Source organism: Tamandua tetradactyla, chromosome 2 (assembly GCF_023851605.1).
Source record: "Tamandua tetradactyla isolate mTamTet1 chromosome 2, mTamTet1.pri, whole genome shotgun sequence".
Taxonomy (NCBI): Eukaryota; Metazoa; Chordata; class Mammalia; order Pilosa; family Myrmecophagidae; genus Tamandua; species Tamandua tetradactyla.
The window spans coordinates 198361429-198382059 of record NC_135328.1 but is presented as its reverse complement, the minus strand read 5'-3'; the positions used below and the strand labels follow the sequence as shown (position 1 = coordinate 198382059).

At 37.8% G+C, this 20631-nt stretch overlaps 1 protein-coding gene across 3 annotated transcripts; it reads right to left on the bottom strand.

Annotated features, from left to right (window-relative positions):
- Window positions 1-1560: 1560 nt before the first annotated feature.
- On the bottom strand, window positions 1561-18729 carry RPA2 (replication protein A2). 3 transcript variants are annotated; one of them, XM_077150640.1, is made up of 9 exons: window positions 18537-18729; window positions 18134-18240; window positions 14314-14415; window positions 14081-14194; window positions 9713-9787; window positions 8997-9113; window positions 3694-3801; window positions 3412-3506; window positions 1561-2314 (listed from the first exon to the last, which is right to left on the bottom strand). In XM_077150640.1, the coding sequence occupies exons 1-9, from the start codon at window positions 18544-18546 to the stop codon at window positions 2230-2232; spliced, it is 813 nt and encodes a 270-aa protein (XP_077006755.1). In that variant the 5' UTR covers window positions 18547-18729; the 3' UTR covers window positions 1561-2229. The 3 variants fall into 3 exon arrangements, with proteins under 3 accessions (XP_077006755.1, XP_077006757.1, XP_077006756.1); XM_077150642.1 differs by lacking the exon at window positions 18134-18240 and having other exon boundaries at window positions 18537-18727; XM_077150641.1 differs by lacking the exons at window positions 18134-18240; window positions 18537-18729 and adding an exon at window positions 14662-14834.
- Window positions 18730-20631: the final 1902 nt, after the last annotated feature.

The window sequence follows — 20631 nt, the reverse complement described above, 5'->3', positions numbered from 1 at the left end:
TTAGGAACCAGGAGGGTAGAACCTTCACACAGCTGCTGATAGATCTCATTTAGAAACACAGTTAAAGCAGTTATAGACTTCTCATTTGCATGGTACACCTTATTAACTTATCTCAGAACACGTCCTTTTATTCAAAGCATAGCTTACTTTCAGCAGTTGTCAAAAACATCCTTCAACTAGTTTTTTTTTCCTCCCACAAGAAATAGCTGATCATGTTGAAATAGCTGTAGGTCTGGAGTAAGACTCATCTCAAGGTCAAACGGTAGATATTTTGCTCAGTTACATGATTACATACTGCTAAGGATTTGAGACTGAAGAGTCCATATTAATGGCAATGCTAAAATCTTTACATACACTTCATTTTATTTAATCTTCAAAACAAGCATGAGAACTAATACTGTCTTCTCTTCATAAATAAGGAAATGAAGGCTCTCAGAGCTGAAGTAGCTTGCTCCAGATCCTAACTAAAAAGGATGAGATGATTTTATTTATATGAAATATCTAGAATAAGCAAATTCAGAGACAGAAAGTAGAAGTTATCACGGACTGGGGAGAGGGAAAAGGGAAGTTATTGTTAATTTTGGAACAGAGTTTCTGTGTGGTGTCATGAAAAAGTCTTGGTAATGGATGATTAGGTAGTTAACATTGTGAATTTAATTAATACCACTGAGGTTCCACTAAAATTGAGAAATATTTGCTACAAATATGTTACTCCTCTCGAGTCGCTACACTTACCTTGAAAAGGCTTTTAAGATCCGCAACTGAACTTCAACCTGGCGTGTTCAAGGTGAGGGACAGTGTGCGGGTGTGTGTCCCTTCTTACCAGCCCTGGGACTTGGGTACACGTACCCTCTACCCGAGGTCTTCAGCAAGAGGATTTGCTGCTGACGTTAATTTTATTTTGTTGAGGCTGTTCAGTTTGGCTTCTCTATTGACTGCCCTTTTTCAGCAAAATGAAGGTGTTTTTATAAAGCTTGGTGCCAATGAGAGTTATTTTATGGTAACCACAATGCAAGGCAACCGTCAGCGTAATGGGGGAAAAGGTTAGTAGACGCGTGTTGCTGGCAAAAGGTCTCTAGTCTGTCTTTAGGTGGCATAAGCTGGCTGGCTGCCCTCCCAGGTCGCTTCACCAACCCTGCAGCTAGTAAGCCTTACGTGTAGGCTCGGCTGACATTTCCTTCAGTTATATTTTCAATGACCTTTTGTACATCTGTAAAGGTAAAACCGAGAAACTCACAACCTAATAAATAGCAATCTCTCCTTCAAAAAAAATGTTACTCCTCTCCATTCCCCCATCCCCAAACAAAAAGGAACTTCTTTCTGCCTTGGGCAAAAGAAAGAATGTCATTAAATGCTTTGTAAAGGCAGGGGTTAACAATTTATAGCCCATATGTCCCATTTGGATGACCATCTGTTTTTATAAATAAGATTTTATTAGAACACACACACACAAACAAAAGAGGGAGGGAAAGAGTCGGGATTCAACTCCAAGTCTCATTGTGCAATACTGTTTCAGCTGATAAAGTAGTAATTACACCAGCTCAAAAATAAGAAGAAAAATAAAAACATTTCCACAAGTTTCTGCAATGAGGAAACTGTTTTATTAAACAAATGGATGCACATATTTTTACAAAACAGTACAAAATAAGTACTTTCTTCTGCCCTGCTCCAGAGGCTACCACTCCAGAACCTCATATTCTCATAAACACGCTTTTCAGCAGCAGTCAAGACAATAGGCTGAATGAAAGTGCAATTCTGAAAGTAACTCCATATAACCAAAGTGGGAAACAGAGACAGGCAAAGGTTAGCAGTCCTTTGGTTAGCTCTCTGGCAATAGGTCCTAGTCCTGTTCATTTTGCCTTAACGAGAAACATTTTAGGAATAGAAGCTCCTGAGCATTTATTTAAGTAATACTGTCCAACTCTCTTGGTAGGTTCTCTTCCAATTCCATCTATCCTGATGTGAACTAACTTATTTGTATCTTCTTTAAGAAATTCTGTCCTGGTTTATATCCCTGATAATTGCCCATTTTCCCTCTGAGCTTCAAAAAATTAAAACAAAACAAGACAAAGAGAAGTGCAATAAGTTCAGAAGGATGTCAGTTGAGACCTTTTATAGATAAAACCTACTTCCTAGAAGTCAACTGGCCAAACTTATGCACAATTGGAGACAACAGATTGTGAAACTAGATCCAACTAGAAAATATTTCAGGTACCCAATTAGATCCAGTTATTCTGCATCTGTGGATTTAAAATGATCATCATCCACAGTGGAATAGATGTGTCCTTCATTGCTAAGGAAATCCACAGCTTGCCTAGAAAGAAAGAAAAAAAAAAAAGTCTCATTTTCAAACAAATAGGAAAGAATGAATACTGCCTTTGGATATGGCCAAATACACAAGCTTCATTCACCTCCCTATTTTCAATTTCAGCTAAGAAGATTTCACAGCAATTTTGCTTATAAAAGGCTCTCAAAGGGAGAAATGCGAGGAAAGTTGTAAAACTAAACTTATCCACAGAAACACAGTCTATTACTCCTGCCTTGGATCCCTCTCCTTAAATTGTGTGAAACCAAGAATACAGTTTCACTTAAACAAAGTGAAACAGGGATTAAAGCTGTGGTCTACCTTGCACAGAAAAACTCCCATAATAAACAATTATGTTTAAAAGTACCCCCCCCCCCCACTGACATCCATCAGCCCCCAACCTTGTTGCAGAAAGCAAAGGTTTTTCCAAAAATGGTATGGCAGCTTCAAACTCTTCAAGGCCCCCAGTGTCAGTAACTTAATAACAACACTTGAGAATTTATACAGCACTTACTATGTGCCAGTGATTATATACCTCATCCTTGCAAGAACTCTGAGTTAGGAATTATCCTTATTTTACAGGACAGGAAACAAAATTAAATCGGAGCAATCTAGGCCTAGAATACCACTGATTTACAATAACTACTATCACGAGGACCACACTAATCTGATTAGTTCATTACACTGGAATCAGGAGGCTGCTTGTCTAACACAGAATCGGGACAAAAGTGTTGAAAAAACTGTCTAATGGTTCCTGGTCCAGGTGGCCTACTGCACCCATCTCCACAATAGAAACAGTATTGCCAAAGGAAATCCAAAGGCAAAAGATCCGACTTCTCCAGACTGAATCCCATAAGAGGTATAAGCTCAGTATTTGCTCAAGATTATATCCCCACTACAGAGTAGGTATTCAAATATTTTGTAAACTACAATAACCATCTTTGTGATTCCTTATTCTACTTTTCCACAGCTGACCAACTTCCCTTCTGTCAATAAGGTTGCAGTCAACAGATAATTTTTTAATTCACTTCTTATCACCAGGAAGATCTGGTGGGGTAAAAAGGGTCCAATTCTGGAGCTGTAGCTCATGGAAACTATATACTCACTTGATTGAGGCTACATTCATGTGTGGTAGCTGGTTCTTGAGATCATGGAAGTTCAATCCTTCAGGTCTTGGGCAAGCTTTAATCAAACTCAGCACCTCAAGAATGAAATCAGAGAAAGATTTTAGCAACTACTTTGAATGAGCTCCTTGTTGCTAACCTGGAGTCCTTTTGTAGGAAAGAAACTAAGCTGGATACTTAGATATCCTTAGGCTCATTAAGGAAGGAACAAAATTTAGGACTGTCTATATTTTGCCTTTCTGGCATAATTCAAGGGGATTTTACCTGGTTTTGGGCCACAGTGAGGCCATTGGCTGGCATGAAGTTATTCCCACCAAAGTTCCCTGCTTCACCCGTTCCTGGATTGCTGATAGGTGCTCTCCCTGCCAAGGGCTGAATTAAAAAAGAAGTTGACATTAAAAAATTCAACAAATTAACCAAAGTCTTTGCTATTTAAATAGTTTAATAAGCAGTTTACAAAAATACAATTTAAGCAAAGAGGTTTTCCAAAAACTATTTCTTACACTGCAAGAGACATCTATTATTCAATGAGTACTTCATAAGAAGATAAAACAACCTTTTGAAGTACATAATATCAAGAAAAAGGTGACTCCTGATTCCTGTTGTTTGCCCTGAAAAGAAAATTACCTGGAGATGTGCTATAATGGTATCCTTTGGGCTGAAGCATTTATTGAGTGCCAACTAGGCATGAAGCATTATAGCAGAGAGAGAAAAGGAGACTTAGTTCCTCGACTAAGTCTCTTAGTTGGGGAAAGAAGAAGTCCTCTTCTCTTTCCTTTTCTTTTACCACCAAATTTCTTAAGATAAGCTTATAAGCACTTTTATTTTCTCCTTAATCATTCCTCAGTCTACCTCTATTTGGATCCTCCTCAACTATATCTCTGAAATGGTTCGCACCAAGTTCACTGATGACTTTCAGCTGGTCTCTCTCAGTCCTCATATCTGACCTCTCCGAAGTAGCCACTGCTGACCACTCTTCTTGAAATATCCTCCTCTTTAGGCTGCTTGATACCAGATTCTTCTGATTCTCCAATTTCCTCCCAAACTGCACCTTTGCAGTGTCAGCCTTTTCTACCTGTCCCCCCAAAAGGCTGATGGTCCCTCTAGGATTTCATCTCAGACCTCCTCTTAGGTCACAAATTCTTATTATCAACTGGATACCTCCATGTAAGTATCTCAGACATTAAAAAAAACACACACACAAAAAATTACTTTCTTCCTCAAACTCGTTTGACCTGCTAAACTCCACCTGAACAAGTAAACCCAAATCCAATCTTACAGATTTGTCATATGAATCTCCATTCTCTCACCTCCCACAATCTGTCACCATAGTCTATTAATACAACCTTCAGTGTAGCTAAGCCAATCTTCAGTCTTACCACCATTCTTCCCCCAGTCTCCTGATTGGTACCATGGCTTTTAGGTTCTTGTACTCCAGTCAACCCATTACACTGTCCTCCAGTAATAACCTCCTCCGACCCTATCACTCCTCTGCTTTTTAAAGCTTTCAGTGTCTCCCCCTGCCTGGAAAAAAATTACAAGACTCCTAGATTCAAGACCTACCAAAACTGGACTTCAAAATCTGTTTTATTTTTGACCACTTAGTCTCACTTTACTCCCCAGTTCCCTGGATTTCTTGCCATCCTCAAATATGTCTCTGAACTGCACTGCTGTTTTCTGTCTGGAATGCAAGTCCCCCGTCTGCCTGGTAAACACTCGTCTCATACTTCAAAGCCAAACCTAACTGTGAGTGCCTTTGCAAAGCCTTCCTTGACATTTCCCAAGTCAACTTAGTCATGTTCCTCCTCCTTGATTCTCACCGCACTCAGCCCAGACTCTATCGTAGCACCCATCACGTGCCAGGTCCCTTCATCTTTGCACAGTGCCAGGAAGACAGTACACGCTCATGTTTAACACTCTGAACTGAATAAATAAGAATGACAAAGGATCAAATATGTTAAATACCCATAACACATATAAAAGCACTGTAGAAGTCGTAAGGAGAAATCCCATTCAGTCAGGAAATTCATTCATTCATCAGTTTCATTAAATGCTTCCTGATTTGAGGGAGTTAAAAAACAAAAACATGGTATGTTGTTTTTAAGCTTTCATGATTATGGTGAAACATAATCTTATATTTTATGACCCAGTAATTCTGAGTTGAATGCTGTTTCTTACCTATCTTTGCTGAAATGACTTACGCCCTGCTGAGGTAGTCTCAACTCAAGTATCTTTTAGGACCTGGTTTAGGCTTCACCTCTTCTAGGGGACCTTTTCTTTTCTTTGCTTTTTTTAATTAAAAATTTTTTTTTAAACATAATGTACAAAAACGAACATTCTTAACATATGATCATTCCATTCTTGGTATATAATCAATAACTCACAATATCATCACATAGTTGTATATTCATCACCATGATCATTTCTTAGAACATTTGCATCAATTCAGAAAAAGAAATAAAAAGAAAAAAGAAAAAACACTCATACATACCATACCCCTTACCCCTCCTTCTCACTGATTGCTAGTATTTCCATCTACCCAATATATTTTAGCCTTTGTTTCCCCTATTTTTTTCTATACCTCTTATCACTTTCTTTCATTGATCACTAGCATTTCAATCTACTAAATTTATTTTAACATTTGTTTCCCCTATTATTTATTTTTAATCCCTATGTTTTACTCCTTTGTCCATACTGTAGATAAAAGGAGTATCAGAACAAGGTTTTCACAATCACACAGTCACATTGCAAAAACCATATTATTTTACAATTATCTTCAAGAAACACGGCTACTGGAACATAGCTCGATATTGTCATCAGGCACTTCTCTCCAGCCTCTTCAATATACCTTAACTAAAAAGGTGATATCTATATAATGCATAAGAATAACCTCCAGGATAACCTCTTGATTCTATTTGAAATCTCTCAGCCATTGACACTTTATTTTGTCTCATTTCTCTCTTCCCCCTTTGGGTCTAGAAGGTTTTCTCAATCCCTTGATGCTGAATCCCTGCTCATTCTAGGATTTCTGTCCTGCATTGCCAGGAAGGTTTACACCCTTGGGAGTCATGTCCCACCTGGGGGTGGGGGGCGGGGAGGCAGTGAGTTTCCTTGTCGTGTTGGCTGAGAGAGACAGAGGCCACATCTGAACAACCAAAGAGGTTCTTTGGGGGTGACTCTTAGGACTAATTTTAAGTAGGCTTAGCCTATCCTTTGCAGGGATAAGTTTCATATGAACAAACCCCAAGATTGAGGGTTTGGTCTATTGCTTTGGTTGTCCCCACTGCTTGTGAGAATATTAGGCATTCTTCATGTGTGGAAGTTGAATTTTCCCCCTTTCTCACCATTCTTAGGGGCCTTTTCTGATGCCAGGCCAGGACAGGAAGACCTTCTTTGTGGTTCCACAGTGCTGTGCTTGCCACTCATCAAAGCTCAAGTTCTCTGAACCCAAATTACTTAATGCAAACTCTTTAGGGAAAGAATCACCTTTATTTACTCTTCAGTGTAATTTTTCCATGTTTATGTGGTTCTATCCTCTACCTCCCATTTTCACTTTAAAACAACTTTTTACCATATAATATTTGATACATGTAATAAACACCCTAAGCTTTCCACCCAATCCCATTTTCTTTATTCTACTGAACCTTCTCTCTTGAGGATTAAGAAGACCTCTACATTTCCAAATCCAGCAGGAGACTTCTCCATCATCTTATTTGACTTCTATAGTCAATCTCTACTCCCTCCGTGAAATATTCTTCTCTTGCTTTCTATAGAATCACATTTCCCAGTTTTCTTTCTGCCTAACTGGCAGATTCTTAAGGCTTTCACTAGCTCCTATTCTGCTTCCAGCCTCCAAAAGGCTAAGTATGTCCCAGAGTTTCATCCTCTCATCTCATAAATCTTTACTTACCTCATGTCATCCAAGGCTTTAAATATGACCTATTCACTAATGACTACCAAGGTTCTATCTTTAACCCAGACTTCTTTCCCAAGCATCAGTCTGAAATCCAACTGTCCACTAAGTTCTAACTGCATCTCATACTTGATAAGTCTAAAACAGAACTCTTGATTTTACCCTCCAAACCTACTCTTTCATTTAACTGCTAAAGCCCCAACCTAGGAGTCATCCTCAAACCCTCCTTTTTCTTTATATTCTATATCTAATCCGGCAGTAAGTCCTGTCAACTCTATATTCCAAACAATCATAATCAAGTCACTTCTTATGACTAGAATTACTGTTGCCATTTACCTGAATTACTTCTATCCCCACTCTTGGTAACTCATAGTTTATTCTCCATAAACCATAGGGTAGATTTCTGAAAGATCTTTTAAACGGTAAAGGAGATGACGTCACTCCCTGATCAGAACCTTCTAAAGAGTTAGCATCAATTAGAATAAAGTCTGTCCTTACCATGACCTACAAAGCCCTATATGACATAGGCCTTCTTTTCTTGTCCACTTCTATCACTTTCTTTCTCACTCAATTCACTCCAGATACACTGGCCTTTTTGCAGGCTACGTCAAGCTTGCTGCAGCCGCAGGGTTTTGCACTCTATATTTCCTCTGTCTGGAATGCTCTTCCCCCAAGTATCTACATTACTTGTTTCCACATTTCATCCATGTCCCTGTTCAAATGTCACCTCCTTAGAAAGGCCTTTTCTGACTCACTATTTAAACTTTTACCATCTTTCTTTCCTCCATTACTCTCTTTCCCTACTTTGTTCAGAGCACCTATAACTACTCAGAATTAGTCATTTGTTTCCTTGTTTATTGTCTGTTCCTCCTCAAGAACATAAATTTAAGGACAGACATTTAATCTCTCTTGTTCACTACTATATTCAAAGAGCCTAAACTAATGACTGGCACATAGCAGGCTCAATAAATATTTTTCAATGAATGAATTCATTTCTATTATCTCAGGTGCTTAACAAAGTGCTTGGCCCATAGCAGGATGCAATAGCATTCTTAATGGCTCATCAGTCTCCAATTATATTCTACTACAAGCAGTTCTCCACCTTCCCACCAGAATTATCTGAGGACTTCCTAATACTAGAATCAACAAACCTTTATGTGGTCCTAGGTGGACCTTCCAAATTGAATTCACACACAAAAATATAAGGTTATGGAAAAACTTCACTATGAACCAAAAAATATAACTTCAGGGACAAAATAATAGTGCATAATTTTTCCTATTTAGTCAATAGCTTGGAAGAAAAGCAACAAAATTTAGTTCTATTTGGTTTTTTTCTCTGAATATAGACTGATAATCCTAAAGCTACAGAATTCAGCCCCTAAGTACATGTCAACACCAGAAGGTAGTCTTAGGCCTTAGCCATCTGGTCAGTGGTGTCATTAAGAGAAAACAGTAATTCTTAGAGAAACATGAGTGCTTCATCTACAATAAAATAAAATAGCAAAGGCTATAGAGGAAATCTCTTGAGATCTGACTGACTGATGTCTTTCTTCTGCCTCAACCTTTAAAAATGTTATGGAAATCAAAGCCAGAGCAGAGAAGCAAGGAAGTTCTTCCAGGGAAGAGAGAAAGGTACTACAGTGAGGACACTCACCAGGTTGTGAGATTTGCTCAGCGTCATGTGTGCATTGACTACTTCCAGAATATGTGTGGTGAACTCATTCATATCTTCCAGGGGCATGATCTTAAAGGCTACCAGGCTTTTTTTGTTCTGTTAAAATTAAGATAAAAATTTGAATAAAAAGTAAGCACATTCAAGTCATTTTCAAGTCAAAACATATGGCTTTTTTCTTGCAAAAATGTGTATTATATACTTTATAATTTTAACTCAGGGTTAATCTAATACATAGTTATTTATGAGGTAACAAACAAAACCAGCTCAGGTTGTTCAATTACTGGCCTGAGGTTACACAACCAAGCAATCTCCTGACTCCAAAATCCAAATTCAATATCCTCCTTTCTACACCCAATGGACCCACAGCTCCAGTTGCAGGAAGAGAGTCTGCTGTACCTCTACCATTCTGTTAGTGTTACATTAAGTTGAAAGTCAGTTATTTCTTTTTAAAGAAGAGAATAATAAAATAATATTGGGCAGTGCAACGGTGGCTCAGTGGCAGAATTCTTGTCTGCCATGCCAGAGACCTGGGTTCATTTCCCGGTGCCTGCCCATGCAAAACAAACAAACAAACAAAAATATATATTGATTATGGCTCCCATTAAACAGGAAGACTTAGTTAAGTCTTAATTATCCCAAATCCAGAAACTGCTTGATGCAAACACATTTTAACTGACACTTTGTTCTGACTCTACCTGAAAAGATCTCAGGTGGCCAGCCACTTTCACATATGTTTCTGGAGGAACCACAGTATTTTCACTGCTTGCATCCTATCAGATAAAAATACAATCATATCATTAAGTTTTTAGTGATATTGGTTAAAGTTTCATTCATAATTTCTAAACTATGCACGGAAAAAAAACAGTTATAAAGTAGAAGAGCTAACGGATAAACTAGTTTTCCCTGCCTTTGGACCTTACTTTTTTTTTATAAAATCAGGAATTAGAATATTAATATCCCTAAAGATAATTTCCAGTTCCAAAGGTCTATTTTATGAACACCATAAAAAGCAAACAATGCTCTTAGGCACACAGTCTTTCTAGTGGATATACTTATCGGCTAGCAATTCTACTTGTAGGAATTCAAGGAAATAATTAAGAACATGAATTGAGATTCAGCTGTAAGAATATTCATCATAGCACAGTTTAGAATACTAAAGAATTTAAAACAACCTAAGTATCCAACAATAGATGTGCTTTCATATAATTGGGTACTCCACAACTGTTACCAATGACATTGCAGAAAATACTGTTTATCGTCTGGGGAGATCAGCTGCGATACATGGAAAAAAGATTATTGCAAAACCGTATTATGGGATGATCACATGTGGGTTAAAATGCACAACAAAGTGTTAACAATAGTTAACTGAGATAATTACAAATGATTTTAATTTGTATACTCATATTATTTACAAGAAAAAAATGCTATAATACTCATAAATTATTTACAAGGAAAAAAATGCTGATTTTTAAAGTTCTTTTCTGAGTACAAAAAAACAGTTATAAAAAAACTGTAAAATAAAATATATGGATTTAGGGCAGGCCATGGTGGCTCAGCAGGCAGAATACTCGCCTGCCATGCCGGAGACCCCGGTTTGATACCTGTTGCCTATCATGTAAAAAAACAAAAACAATAACAACAAAAAACATGGATTTAAAAATAAAAAATACCCCACATAAGTGGAAATCCCATGATCTGATGATCCTCAGTATGTTTTGCACTTCATCTACCTATCTATTATTTTATATACATATACCACAGATGAAACTTTCTATTCCTATGTGGGACATTCTAAAACCACTCAGGAAAAGTAAAACTAGATCTCTACTTCCCTCCTTTTACCAAAATCGTTTCCAAATGGATCGATTTAATTATTTAAAATAAAGTCATAAAAATAATAGAAAACATGGAAAATTTAAAAAATAATTTGGGACCATGGAATGCTTTCCAAAGTTAAAAGACAAATTGCAGAAATTGCTTGCATGATTATGATCAGTTAGTATTTATCAAGCCCATACAAACAAAAACAAACAAACATACACTCTTGAGGGTGGGTTGGGCAAATCAAAGGACTTAGTTTCCAAATAACTGCAAATGAACATTAAATATACTAAAAAATCCAATCTCACTAAATTCAAAGAAATACAATTAAAAAGTGAAAAAACCCTCCTTGACAAGGCTATCTATCATACTGGCAAAAATTTAAGATTCATAAAAGCCCCTGTAAGGAAGAATGTGGAGGGCTGGGCACTCTCATGTACTACTTAAGTAAAACTAGTACCTTTATGGAAGGTAGTAAAAATGTAAGTTGTAAAAGAATTTAGAAAACATAAAATTTATTTTCCTTCAGAAAACTTACTTTTAGGTATTGCCACTCACTGGGGTGATATCTATAATAACAAATAACTGGAAACAAACTAAATGTTTCCTGATTGAGTCTACTGTTCAGTGAGGGATGATGTAGTATTCCTTATATTGGAAGAGGCTGTAAGTAAAAATGATATAAATCTATATTTACTGACATAAATTAGTTTCATAACAGCTTTGCATGAAAAGAGATAGCAGTTGCTTATGCATCATTTATCATCCTTTTTTAATGTAACACATATGCACACATCTGTGTTTATAGATATGCAGAGATGTCTGAAAGGGTAATTACCCAAATGTGTTTCATAACAGTAGTCATCCCTGGGGGGTGGGATGCTTTTAAATTGTTCTAAAATGCATTACAAATGAGCATGGTACATTCTGTAGGACCACGTAGTATTATGCATTTGTAGCATCTATGCTCCCACTTGATGGCAGGGACTATGTCTGTTTCATTCTTTGTATATCTGAAACCAAGAACAGTCTGGTCCAGAGTAATTTCTCCTATAGTATCTGTTGAATGGATTATTCTCTATTTTTCCAAGGGGAAGGAAAACATAAATAATGTCTAACTATTAAGTTATTTCTCCAAAGATGATTTGTTTTTTTTTGAAGTGAATGAAAATAGCATACAAAGTTTGTCCCTATTATCCAAAATTTGCCATTTAAAATGAGCATATTTTAAAAACAACCAAAAACAAAAACCAAGAAGGCTTCTGCCAAATTAAAAAAATATATATTCTCTTACAGTTTAGTTTCTCCATGTATATAGACACTCATACACATATTACTCTGCAAAAAATGGGGCATTACTATACATACTATTATGTAAGATCCTCTTGTCCTCTCAAAAACACCTATGAAATTCATACATTGCTACATTATTTCCAGTATTTTATATGTACTGTAGCTTAATAATCACCTATTGCTAGTATTTTTGAGTACCATAAATACTAATTTTACAGTACTATAGATAATGCTATGATCAACATTCTTATAGCTTAATCTTTGTACTTGTCTAATTATTTCCTTAATGTGAATACTTAGCAGTGGAGACGCCAGTTCAACATTTATATGATCTATGATTTTTTTTTAGATTAATGGAAAAAACATATATGAAGCTAGTTATTCACAATTCTAACAAATGTAACTAGCCATCAAGTTATTGGCTTTTGATTACCACCCCCCAAGGACCTATTCAGCATAAATGTTTTACAGATACCTATTAAAAGGTTACCATCTAGTATCTCCTATCACTTGACTTTTAACTTTGTTTACAGTATTTTGGGAAGTTTAGAAGGTTTTAAACTCTATGTAATTAAATCTATTTACGTTTAGGATTTCTGCTTTTTTTTTAAAAAAAAAAGAAATGTTTCTTTATTGGTTCTGTGAAATCCAGTTAAAGAATACTATAAAATGAATCTAACAGAAAGTCTTTCTCTTGATGAAGAGAGGGTCTAACGGGAACTTCTACAAAAGATTTGAATCACCCACAATGCTTCAAAGACTCTTGAGAATCTTTGGAAGGAACTCAGTCTGGACAGAATTTGGAGAACCTAATTCTCAATGGTGTCCTGTTTAAAGCTCTGAAAGGACACTAGCTGAAAGATGGGAGAAACAGCTGATAAATGCAACTGATAGCACTTTTCCTTTCCTCTCCTGTAGGTGGTGATGGTCCTCCACCATCTTCTGAAGAAGGTGAATTTGGTAAATGACATGCAGGTTCTCCAAGGCAGAATAATTGCAGGAAATCTTCAAAGGTACTCATATCAAATATTTATTATCTCCTGATTACTTAAACCAAGGGCTACCTGAGCACTTTTTATAACTTGGAGGGGGGGGCGGGTGTTTCATGGTGGAGAGTTTTAAGAACTGGCAGAAATGGAGGAATAAATGGCCTTGCACCTTCCTGTAGCATTCTTATCCTTCTTTACTGAAAACACTAAAAAGGACATTAAATGCAGCAGTCCTTCAGAATGGCAGGAAAAGCATCTAAAAAGTGGGACTCCAAAGAATTATGTGACTTTTATTAACCTGAACAGGTCCAGGAAGGACATTCAATGGCAGCCAAGCATTAGGAGTGAAAAATGTACGAATGTCACCTATTTTGTTCACAGCTTTTCTTCACAGTTTCTCTGCCTTGGCTGGATAAACGTGAGTGTGTGTGTTGAGGGGCCAGGGAGAGTTACGGAGGTCCACCTCAGCAACATGACCTAGGTGGCAAAAACACTCTCTAGGGTGTCAGTTCATATGAGTTTACGCTGTCCTGAGTCTTTTCTCAAATGTCAACTTTGAAAGTTGTTCCCCTCCAAATCCAAGCAAAACTAGTGAAATGGAAGCTGTTGAGTTGTTCTTGGTTTTAAATTGCAGCCTTTCAAAATCATCACTCTTTGCTTGATTTTCATTCCAAGCCTTGTGTTGGCTTAGGCTGACTTGGAATAAGTGCTCTAATCACCAAAAAGTTCATGAACTTCTCTCTCTCTCTGTCTCTCTTACACATACACACACCAAAGAAAACAAAATCATCAAGTCTGGCCTGAATTCCACATTTGTCTTTTGAGAGTTGTTTTAGGATTTCTGTTTTTGATGTCTTGCTTATACATTATTTTTATAAAGTAAACCTTTAAAAAATAAGACTAAAAAATTTCAACATCTCTAAAGTTCCACAGTAACCCAACACTAATTCAACTGCTTACATCTGTATCAACCCACTGGCGAACATCCATGGGCGCAGCTGTCATGTCATCTATTTTGTAAACAATGTTGGTTGGAGCCTTCTCTGCATGCCTGATTATGCCCACAATAGTAACCTAGGTCAAAAGTAAAATAAAGAGTTTGGTTTTCCTGGAAACACATTTATATGTTTTTAAACGAAGTCTTATTTCATTCTTCAATTAAATGGCTTTTCCACTAATTATGTTTTACGTACTTGTGAAATCTCAACATTCCCAATTTTGAACACTTCATCAACCAGAGTGGCAGAAAGTAGCTGGGATATGGTACAAGGAACGATGTGCTGGGCTCGGGTTCTCTGAAAAGAAAAAGTATGCATTAATCTCATTGAGAAAGTATTAACTTCCACTCATTTAACACCTGCCATGTCCCAAGCACTTACATGTATATAACATGGAAGCTTCAAAAGTTCATTATCTGCTGCCCAGAGATGGAAACCAAAATCATATAGTTAACAAATGCCAGACTTAGAATTCAAACCCCAGACTGTCTGATTCCAAAGCTTCTGCTGAATGACTAAGTTCATGTCACATTGAGGATTCACCTGTATGTAGGCCAGAGTGGGGGGGAACATAAGGAAGTGTGAACTGCTGTCAGAACAGAGCTTTAAAAGGAAATCCCAGCTTCAGGATGGGGGCAGACTGGAACTGGCAGTTCAAACGACCAACGAGATGGTATTTGGAAAGTTTGCGAAATAGCCAGGAGGGATGGTACTTTGTGGAGAGTTGCTGCAGGCCTTGGGATAAAATATAACAAAAAAGTTAGAAGTATGGCTTCCTTTTAGGACAGATGTTCTGGAACTTAGATGGAGCTCCTACAGAAAACGGGTTAAGGGCTTGGCTACATTGGACATCTTAAAGGGAAGAGGTGGGCATAAGTGTCTAATAAGAATGTTCTAATCACATCTTGAAGCAGACTGACAAAGTGTAAACCCTTTTATTTACCACTGGTTAGGGCTAGTCTGGGTGATATAAAGATGGATAAGATGGGATAGGACATGCCTTCAAGACACTCCTAATCTAAATGTAAACAACAAATCTGATCTTGATACACCACATAATGAAATGTGCCATGTGTGCTCAGAAAAATTCAAAAATTCTTCCATAGTGATTTCAAGAAGAAGGAGCATTTGGACTGGACCTTGAAGCATTAGAAATTTTGATAGTGAAAAACAGTAGGTTAGGAATGGGCATTCCAGGCGAAGGGCATACCACATTATGGACTTCTATACTCACAGAAGGAATATGAACATAGAAGAAGCATGGTGAATTAAAGATTAGAGTTCTTTCAGTCAGAAATCAACAGAAATAACTATACTACATGTATAACAGAGAATGCAATGGACTCTTGGACTTCATGGATTTAGTACAGCTATGATCTGAAGATCCACAACCCTGGTAATATTTCACTCTGCTAAAAGATAATTTTGAACGAGTGTGGCCAGGTTGATATGACGCTTTGGAGTTAAGGTTGTGGGCTCTACTACTGAGGAGCACTGTACACTTGGACCTATTTCTCAACTGATGTGCACCTCAGTTTCCTCATCTATAAAACTGGGAATAATAAAATCATTATGAAAATTAAATATAGTAATATATTAAAGCACTTAGAATACTGTCTGGCATGTTGTAAGCATTTAATAAGTGTTAGCAATTATTTAGCTATTGTTCTTCACTCCTCATATCTACAATGGCTTTTAATAAGGGTATGATGGAATCAATAGTTCTTTTTTTAAATTTTACTTTACTGTATTTTATAGTTATATACAAATCTATATATATGTACAAATCTCTCTCTCTCTCTCTCTCTCTATATATATATATATGTATCCACACATTAGTATTTACAGATGCAGAATTTGCAAAGGTCCCAGGATTTATTGCTCACAAAGAAGCTACTATAGTTTCTGCTTTCACCTATCACAGATGAAATTTCCATTATATCTTCAGCATGAGAAAACTAAAGGCCAGTATGGTAACAGAGGCAAGATCATGAGCACTGGAGCCAGCCAGTCTCGCAGACCTGTGTTCAAATCCCAATTTCACGGCCCTACACATGCTACCACCTCCTCTGTAAAATGACGGTATCTACCTTTCAAGTTATTGTAAATGAAACATCCAATGTAAATAAAAGGCTAACACAATCTCTGCATGTAATAGACATTCAATAAATATTATTCCCCAGATAAAAAAATTACATATGGGCAATAAGTGAAATGTTATGCCTTCAATTTCATCTCAAATCACAAATATTTGTTTTTTTATTAGGCATCCATTATGTGCCAGGAACTATCACAAGGAGTTTCAGGTTTGCTCCAAAGAGGTTCACAGAGGATGTACCAGCAAAAGATGTTAATTTTGGAAAAAAAAATATATACATTTTCATAGCTGACTACTGAACCATAGGCTACTCTAACAATACTATATGAAATCACCATTTTTATAGATTAAAAAAAAATGGCCACTATCAGGAATTTCACATGGTTTGACCAAATAAATACAACAGATTTATACTCATTAGGAAACATTTTAGACAGAAGCATTTATCTAATTTACTGTGAAAGAAAGCTTTAGATTTACAAACAAAAGACCTGGGTTCGAGCCATCATCCTTCTCTGAAAAGCTGTCTCATACAAAGCCCAAGCTAGGATTTCTGAAATGAATTAAAAAAAAAAAAAACTCTAACTGGAGAAAAGTAATTAAGTTTGGGAAGAAAAGAATGAGAATCAATATTTATCTTCTGTTTACTCCTTCATAACCTCAAAGAAGACAAAGCTAGAGGACTAGAGCCCTTCTGGTCTTTCTGGGAAAAAGAAAATGATGCTAGAGAGAAGCTGTTCACCAGATTTTTAATTTCCTCAGCATTATGTGTGCACTACTGGTTCCAGTTATTAACTAGTTATGTAAGTAATTGGGTAGTTCCTCAATCTCCCTGAACTTCTGCTGTATAATGGAGTAAACAAGAAAATAACTTACAAGATTGTATGAAATAATTTATATGAAAAATAAAAAGCAATGTTCTAATGTATGGGAATTATCAATGAATATTTTCCCACCAACATACACCCCTAAGTAAGAGTTTAGGTAAAAGCTGTACACAAAACATACAACTTGTTCAAAAAACTACTTATGAACGATGACTAAAGAGAGGCCAAATTAACCCTGTATTTATTAGATGGATTCAACAGTTCTTTAACCTCATTTCTGAGAGAGCTGATAAGTATTTTGGACAGCTTTTTACAGATCACTTTCCTTAGAAATTCTCAGACCCACCATATGATATGAGTAGTACAATTATTCATGAGAAAAACCAAGGGCCATTGATTCAAGGTGCTTCATCTAGGTCACACTGCTAGGTGAATGACAAAGTTGAATTTTGGCACCTATGTCTTCTGGCTCCAAAGCCCATGCTCTTTTTATAACAACAACTAGAATCATTTACTGAAAGCAACTACTGAGCATGCACTGGGCTGAGCACCTTGTATATATTATATTCAGTCCCTCAACAATCTTGAGAAGTATGTGCTTTAAACCCCATTTAACAAATACAAAACCGATTTCCAGGAAGGTTAAGAAATTTCCCCAACTATATTCTGCAAATAAAGTGTCAGAGCAATAGAACATAGATTCACTTGACTTCAAAGACTACTACGCTATTTCACCTCACTACATTTGATTTTAAAAGACTCTGAGTAGATGAAGGGTGTAAAATACAAGTTGAGTTTTTCCACCAGATCGGTTCATTGGGTATTTTGATAAATTTACAAATAAAACCAAACAAACTGGAGGCAAAATTAGGGAAGATTCCATCTTTAAAACTTACAGCACTTAATTATACACTGTATAATGCACTTATACAGTGCATTAATAAGTGTACACAGCACTTATTTTGACATAATCAAAAATTATCGAACGAGTTGATGCTTACGGCCTTCCTTTGTTGAATAAATTTCTCTCGGGGATGAGTTAGGAGTTTCAGGACAGGATAAAATAAAACGAAATACTCTTTCAACCTACTGATTTCTTTTCAGCTTGAGAAGGTGTCGGCGATCCGAAGCCCCCAGCGGATTGCGTGTAGCCACCCGCGCTGCCATAGGTGGAGCTGCTATAGCTGTCAAATCCACCTTGTTTTAAACAACAGTATTAGTATCAGTGCTGTTTTCAAAGCCTCTGAAACTCAACAGATTTTGTTGATGTGTTGAAAAATCAACCCCTCAGGTCCCACCCCTCCCAGACACTCCCACCATTTCCTCAATCTTCCCACCACCTTCCCCCGGCCCCTGCTCAGCCCCCAAACATCCCCACCTACGGATTCGTCCCTCCCTCACCCCATCTGCCCCACGCCTTTCCGACCCCAGTATCGCCTTCCGGCTAAATCCACCTCGCGATTCTCATCCTCCCCCACCCCACCCCTCATTACTATTCCACATCTTGCTCGCTGCTCCCTCAGAAAGGAGGTCCAGAAGGCTCGGGTCTGGTGGGTCGGCCCGGCACCTCAGGATCCAGTTGCTGCCACAGCGTTTTATCTACTTTTTTCTGGCGCCACAAACGCCTTCCCGCGAAGGACCAAACCAGTCAGAATCCGGGGCGCGTCTACCTTCAGCCAATCAAAGCTCGCGAATACGACGCTTCTTCCTGTCTTCCCCGAACACGCTCCTGAAAACTCGCACTCTGCTTCCGGAGGGACCGGAAGCCTCTACGGCCATGTTTACTAAGGGCACCACTCCAGGAGCAAGCGGAAGTAAGGAGATGCTAATAGAACGTCTGAACAAAACAAACACAATAATACTTAGGCATGCCAGAACGTGTGATCGCACCCCTGCCAAGTGAGCTACTATCTTCACCTCCGTTTTTCGGCGTCCTCTTGTTCCCGCTGGAATGTGACCAATCAGACGATACCTCAATCGAAAGAGCAGTAGTAGAATTCCAGCTTTGGCGTCCCGCCAGATGATCGCGCGCCATTTGAGCACTTCAGGATTTGCTGTATTAGTGTCACAGGATTCTGTTCCAAAATGAGCCAAGTTCTCTGCTTTTATCGCCAATATCTGGTCTTAGTTCTCCTAGTGAGGGTCTAGAACACTTACACCCAGTTTCCCATGACAGCCTTCAAAAGATCTTGGAATGCCCCTTCCTCCTCGTTCTTCACATCGGCTCGTCCCAGGAAGGCTAATCCAGGCTCAGCATCTCCTGTGGCTTCAACTAGTCTTTGTATAATACTCTTTCAGTGGCGAGTGGAGCTTGACTATCAGCTCCTTTGTTCGAGGATTACTAGATGGTTAGACTTTTCCTTCCAATTTTTTTTAAGTTATAGAATATTTACTGCTGCCCCTTTTTGTTCTAGGCCTTGTTCGCCCGCTGGATTCAAGAGCAGATAAGGTAGATATGATTCCTGGGCTCCGGGACCGTTTGTTTTCGTTTTTTAAGACTGCAGGCACAGTCTTAAGCATTTTATAAGTATGAACTCCATCCTATGAAGTAGGTAGCTAGTGTCCCCATTCTATAAATGAGAATACTGAGGCAGACAGAGGCTAAGTGGTTTACCCAAGGTTACACTCTGGCAAATTGTGGTGTTAACAGTCCCCTGCTGGGAATGGTGTCAGCTGAGCCCTGTTCCAGGTTCAGGGGTCCTGCTGCTAAAAGAATTTAAACAAAAGGGCTCACAGGAATAAGTAGTAAAGTTTATTAAAGAGAAACGAAGAGAGTATATGTTAGAGAGATAATGTTGATGTGTTCAAGGGAGAAACGTGCACACTGAGTAGAAGTGGGTTATCTAGCTTTACAGGGACATACTTGCTAGTGGCAGGTTTCTGTAGTAATCTCTGAACTCTAGGGGTTTACAAGGTTTGTATTAATCAGCGCTAGCATTGTTTCAGGAAGAGATAACTATTGATGTTTGTGGCCACCCCATCACATATCCAAAATTTGTCTTTGGGCTGATGTTTAGCAATCTTTACAACCCCAGGCTTTCTTTTATTAACTAAGAGTTTGCTTTGGGCCTATGATTTTACACGCTTTTTATAGTTTGGGAAGATTTTGGTGGTTTGGGGAAGTTTGGGGGCTTCAGGGGAAATTTTTGTCCCAAGAAGTTTGCAGCTAAAGTTTGCAGTTTGCATTAATTCCTTAAATGCTAGATAAGAAGCAAGGGACTTACTGTTGTCCATGGACTCTTTTAAGAAGTGGATAGGAAACCAAGGACTTACCGTTGTCATATTTTATCCTGCTTTAGTGAGAATCTGCATTCAAACCCAGAAAGTCTGCTTACATCAACCAGTGTAGTTACTGTACTTCCCTGAACATTCTAGAACTGACTCACACACTCAAATAACCACTGGGGTTGTGCAGGAAAACTGTAAATATATTGGATAGGATAACAGAGGGAAACAGTGTTCTCTACAGTAAGAAACAACCATGCAAAAGTGTTTTTAAATAGCAACTGACATAAAGGGTGTGGGCCCAGGGTTACTGGTCATCTAAGTTTTTTTTAAGCAGAAGCCAGAAATCTGGATTTTTATGTA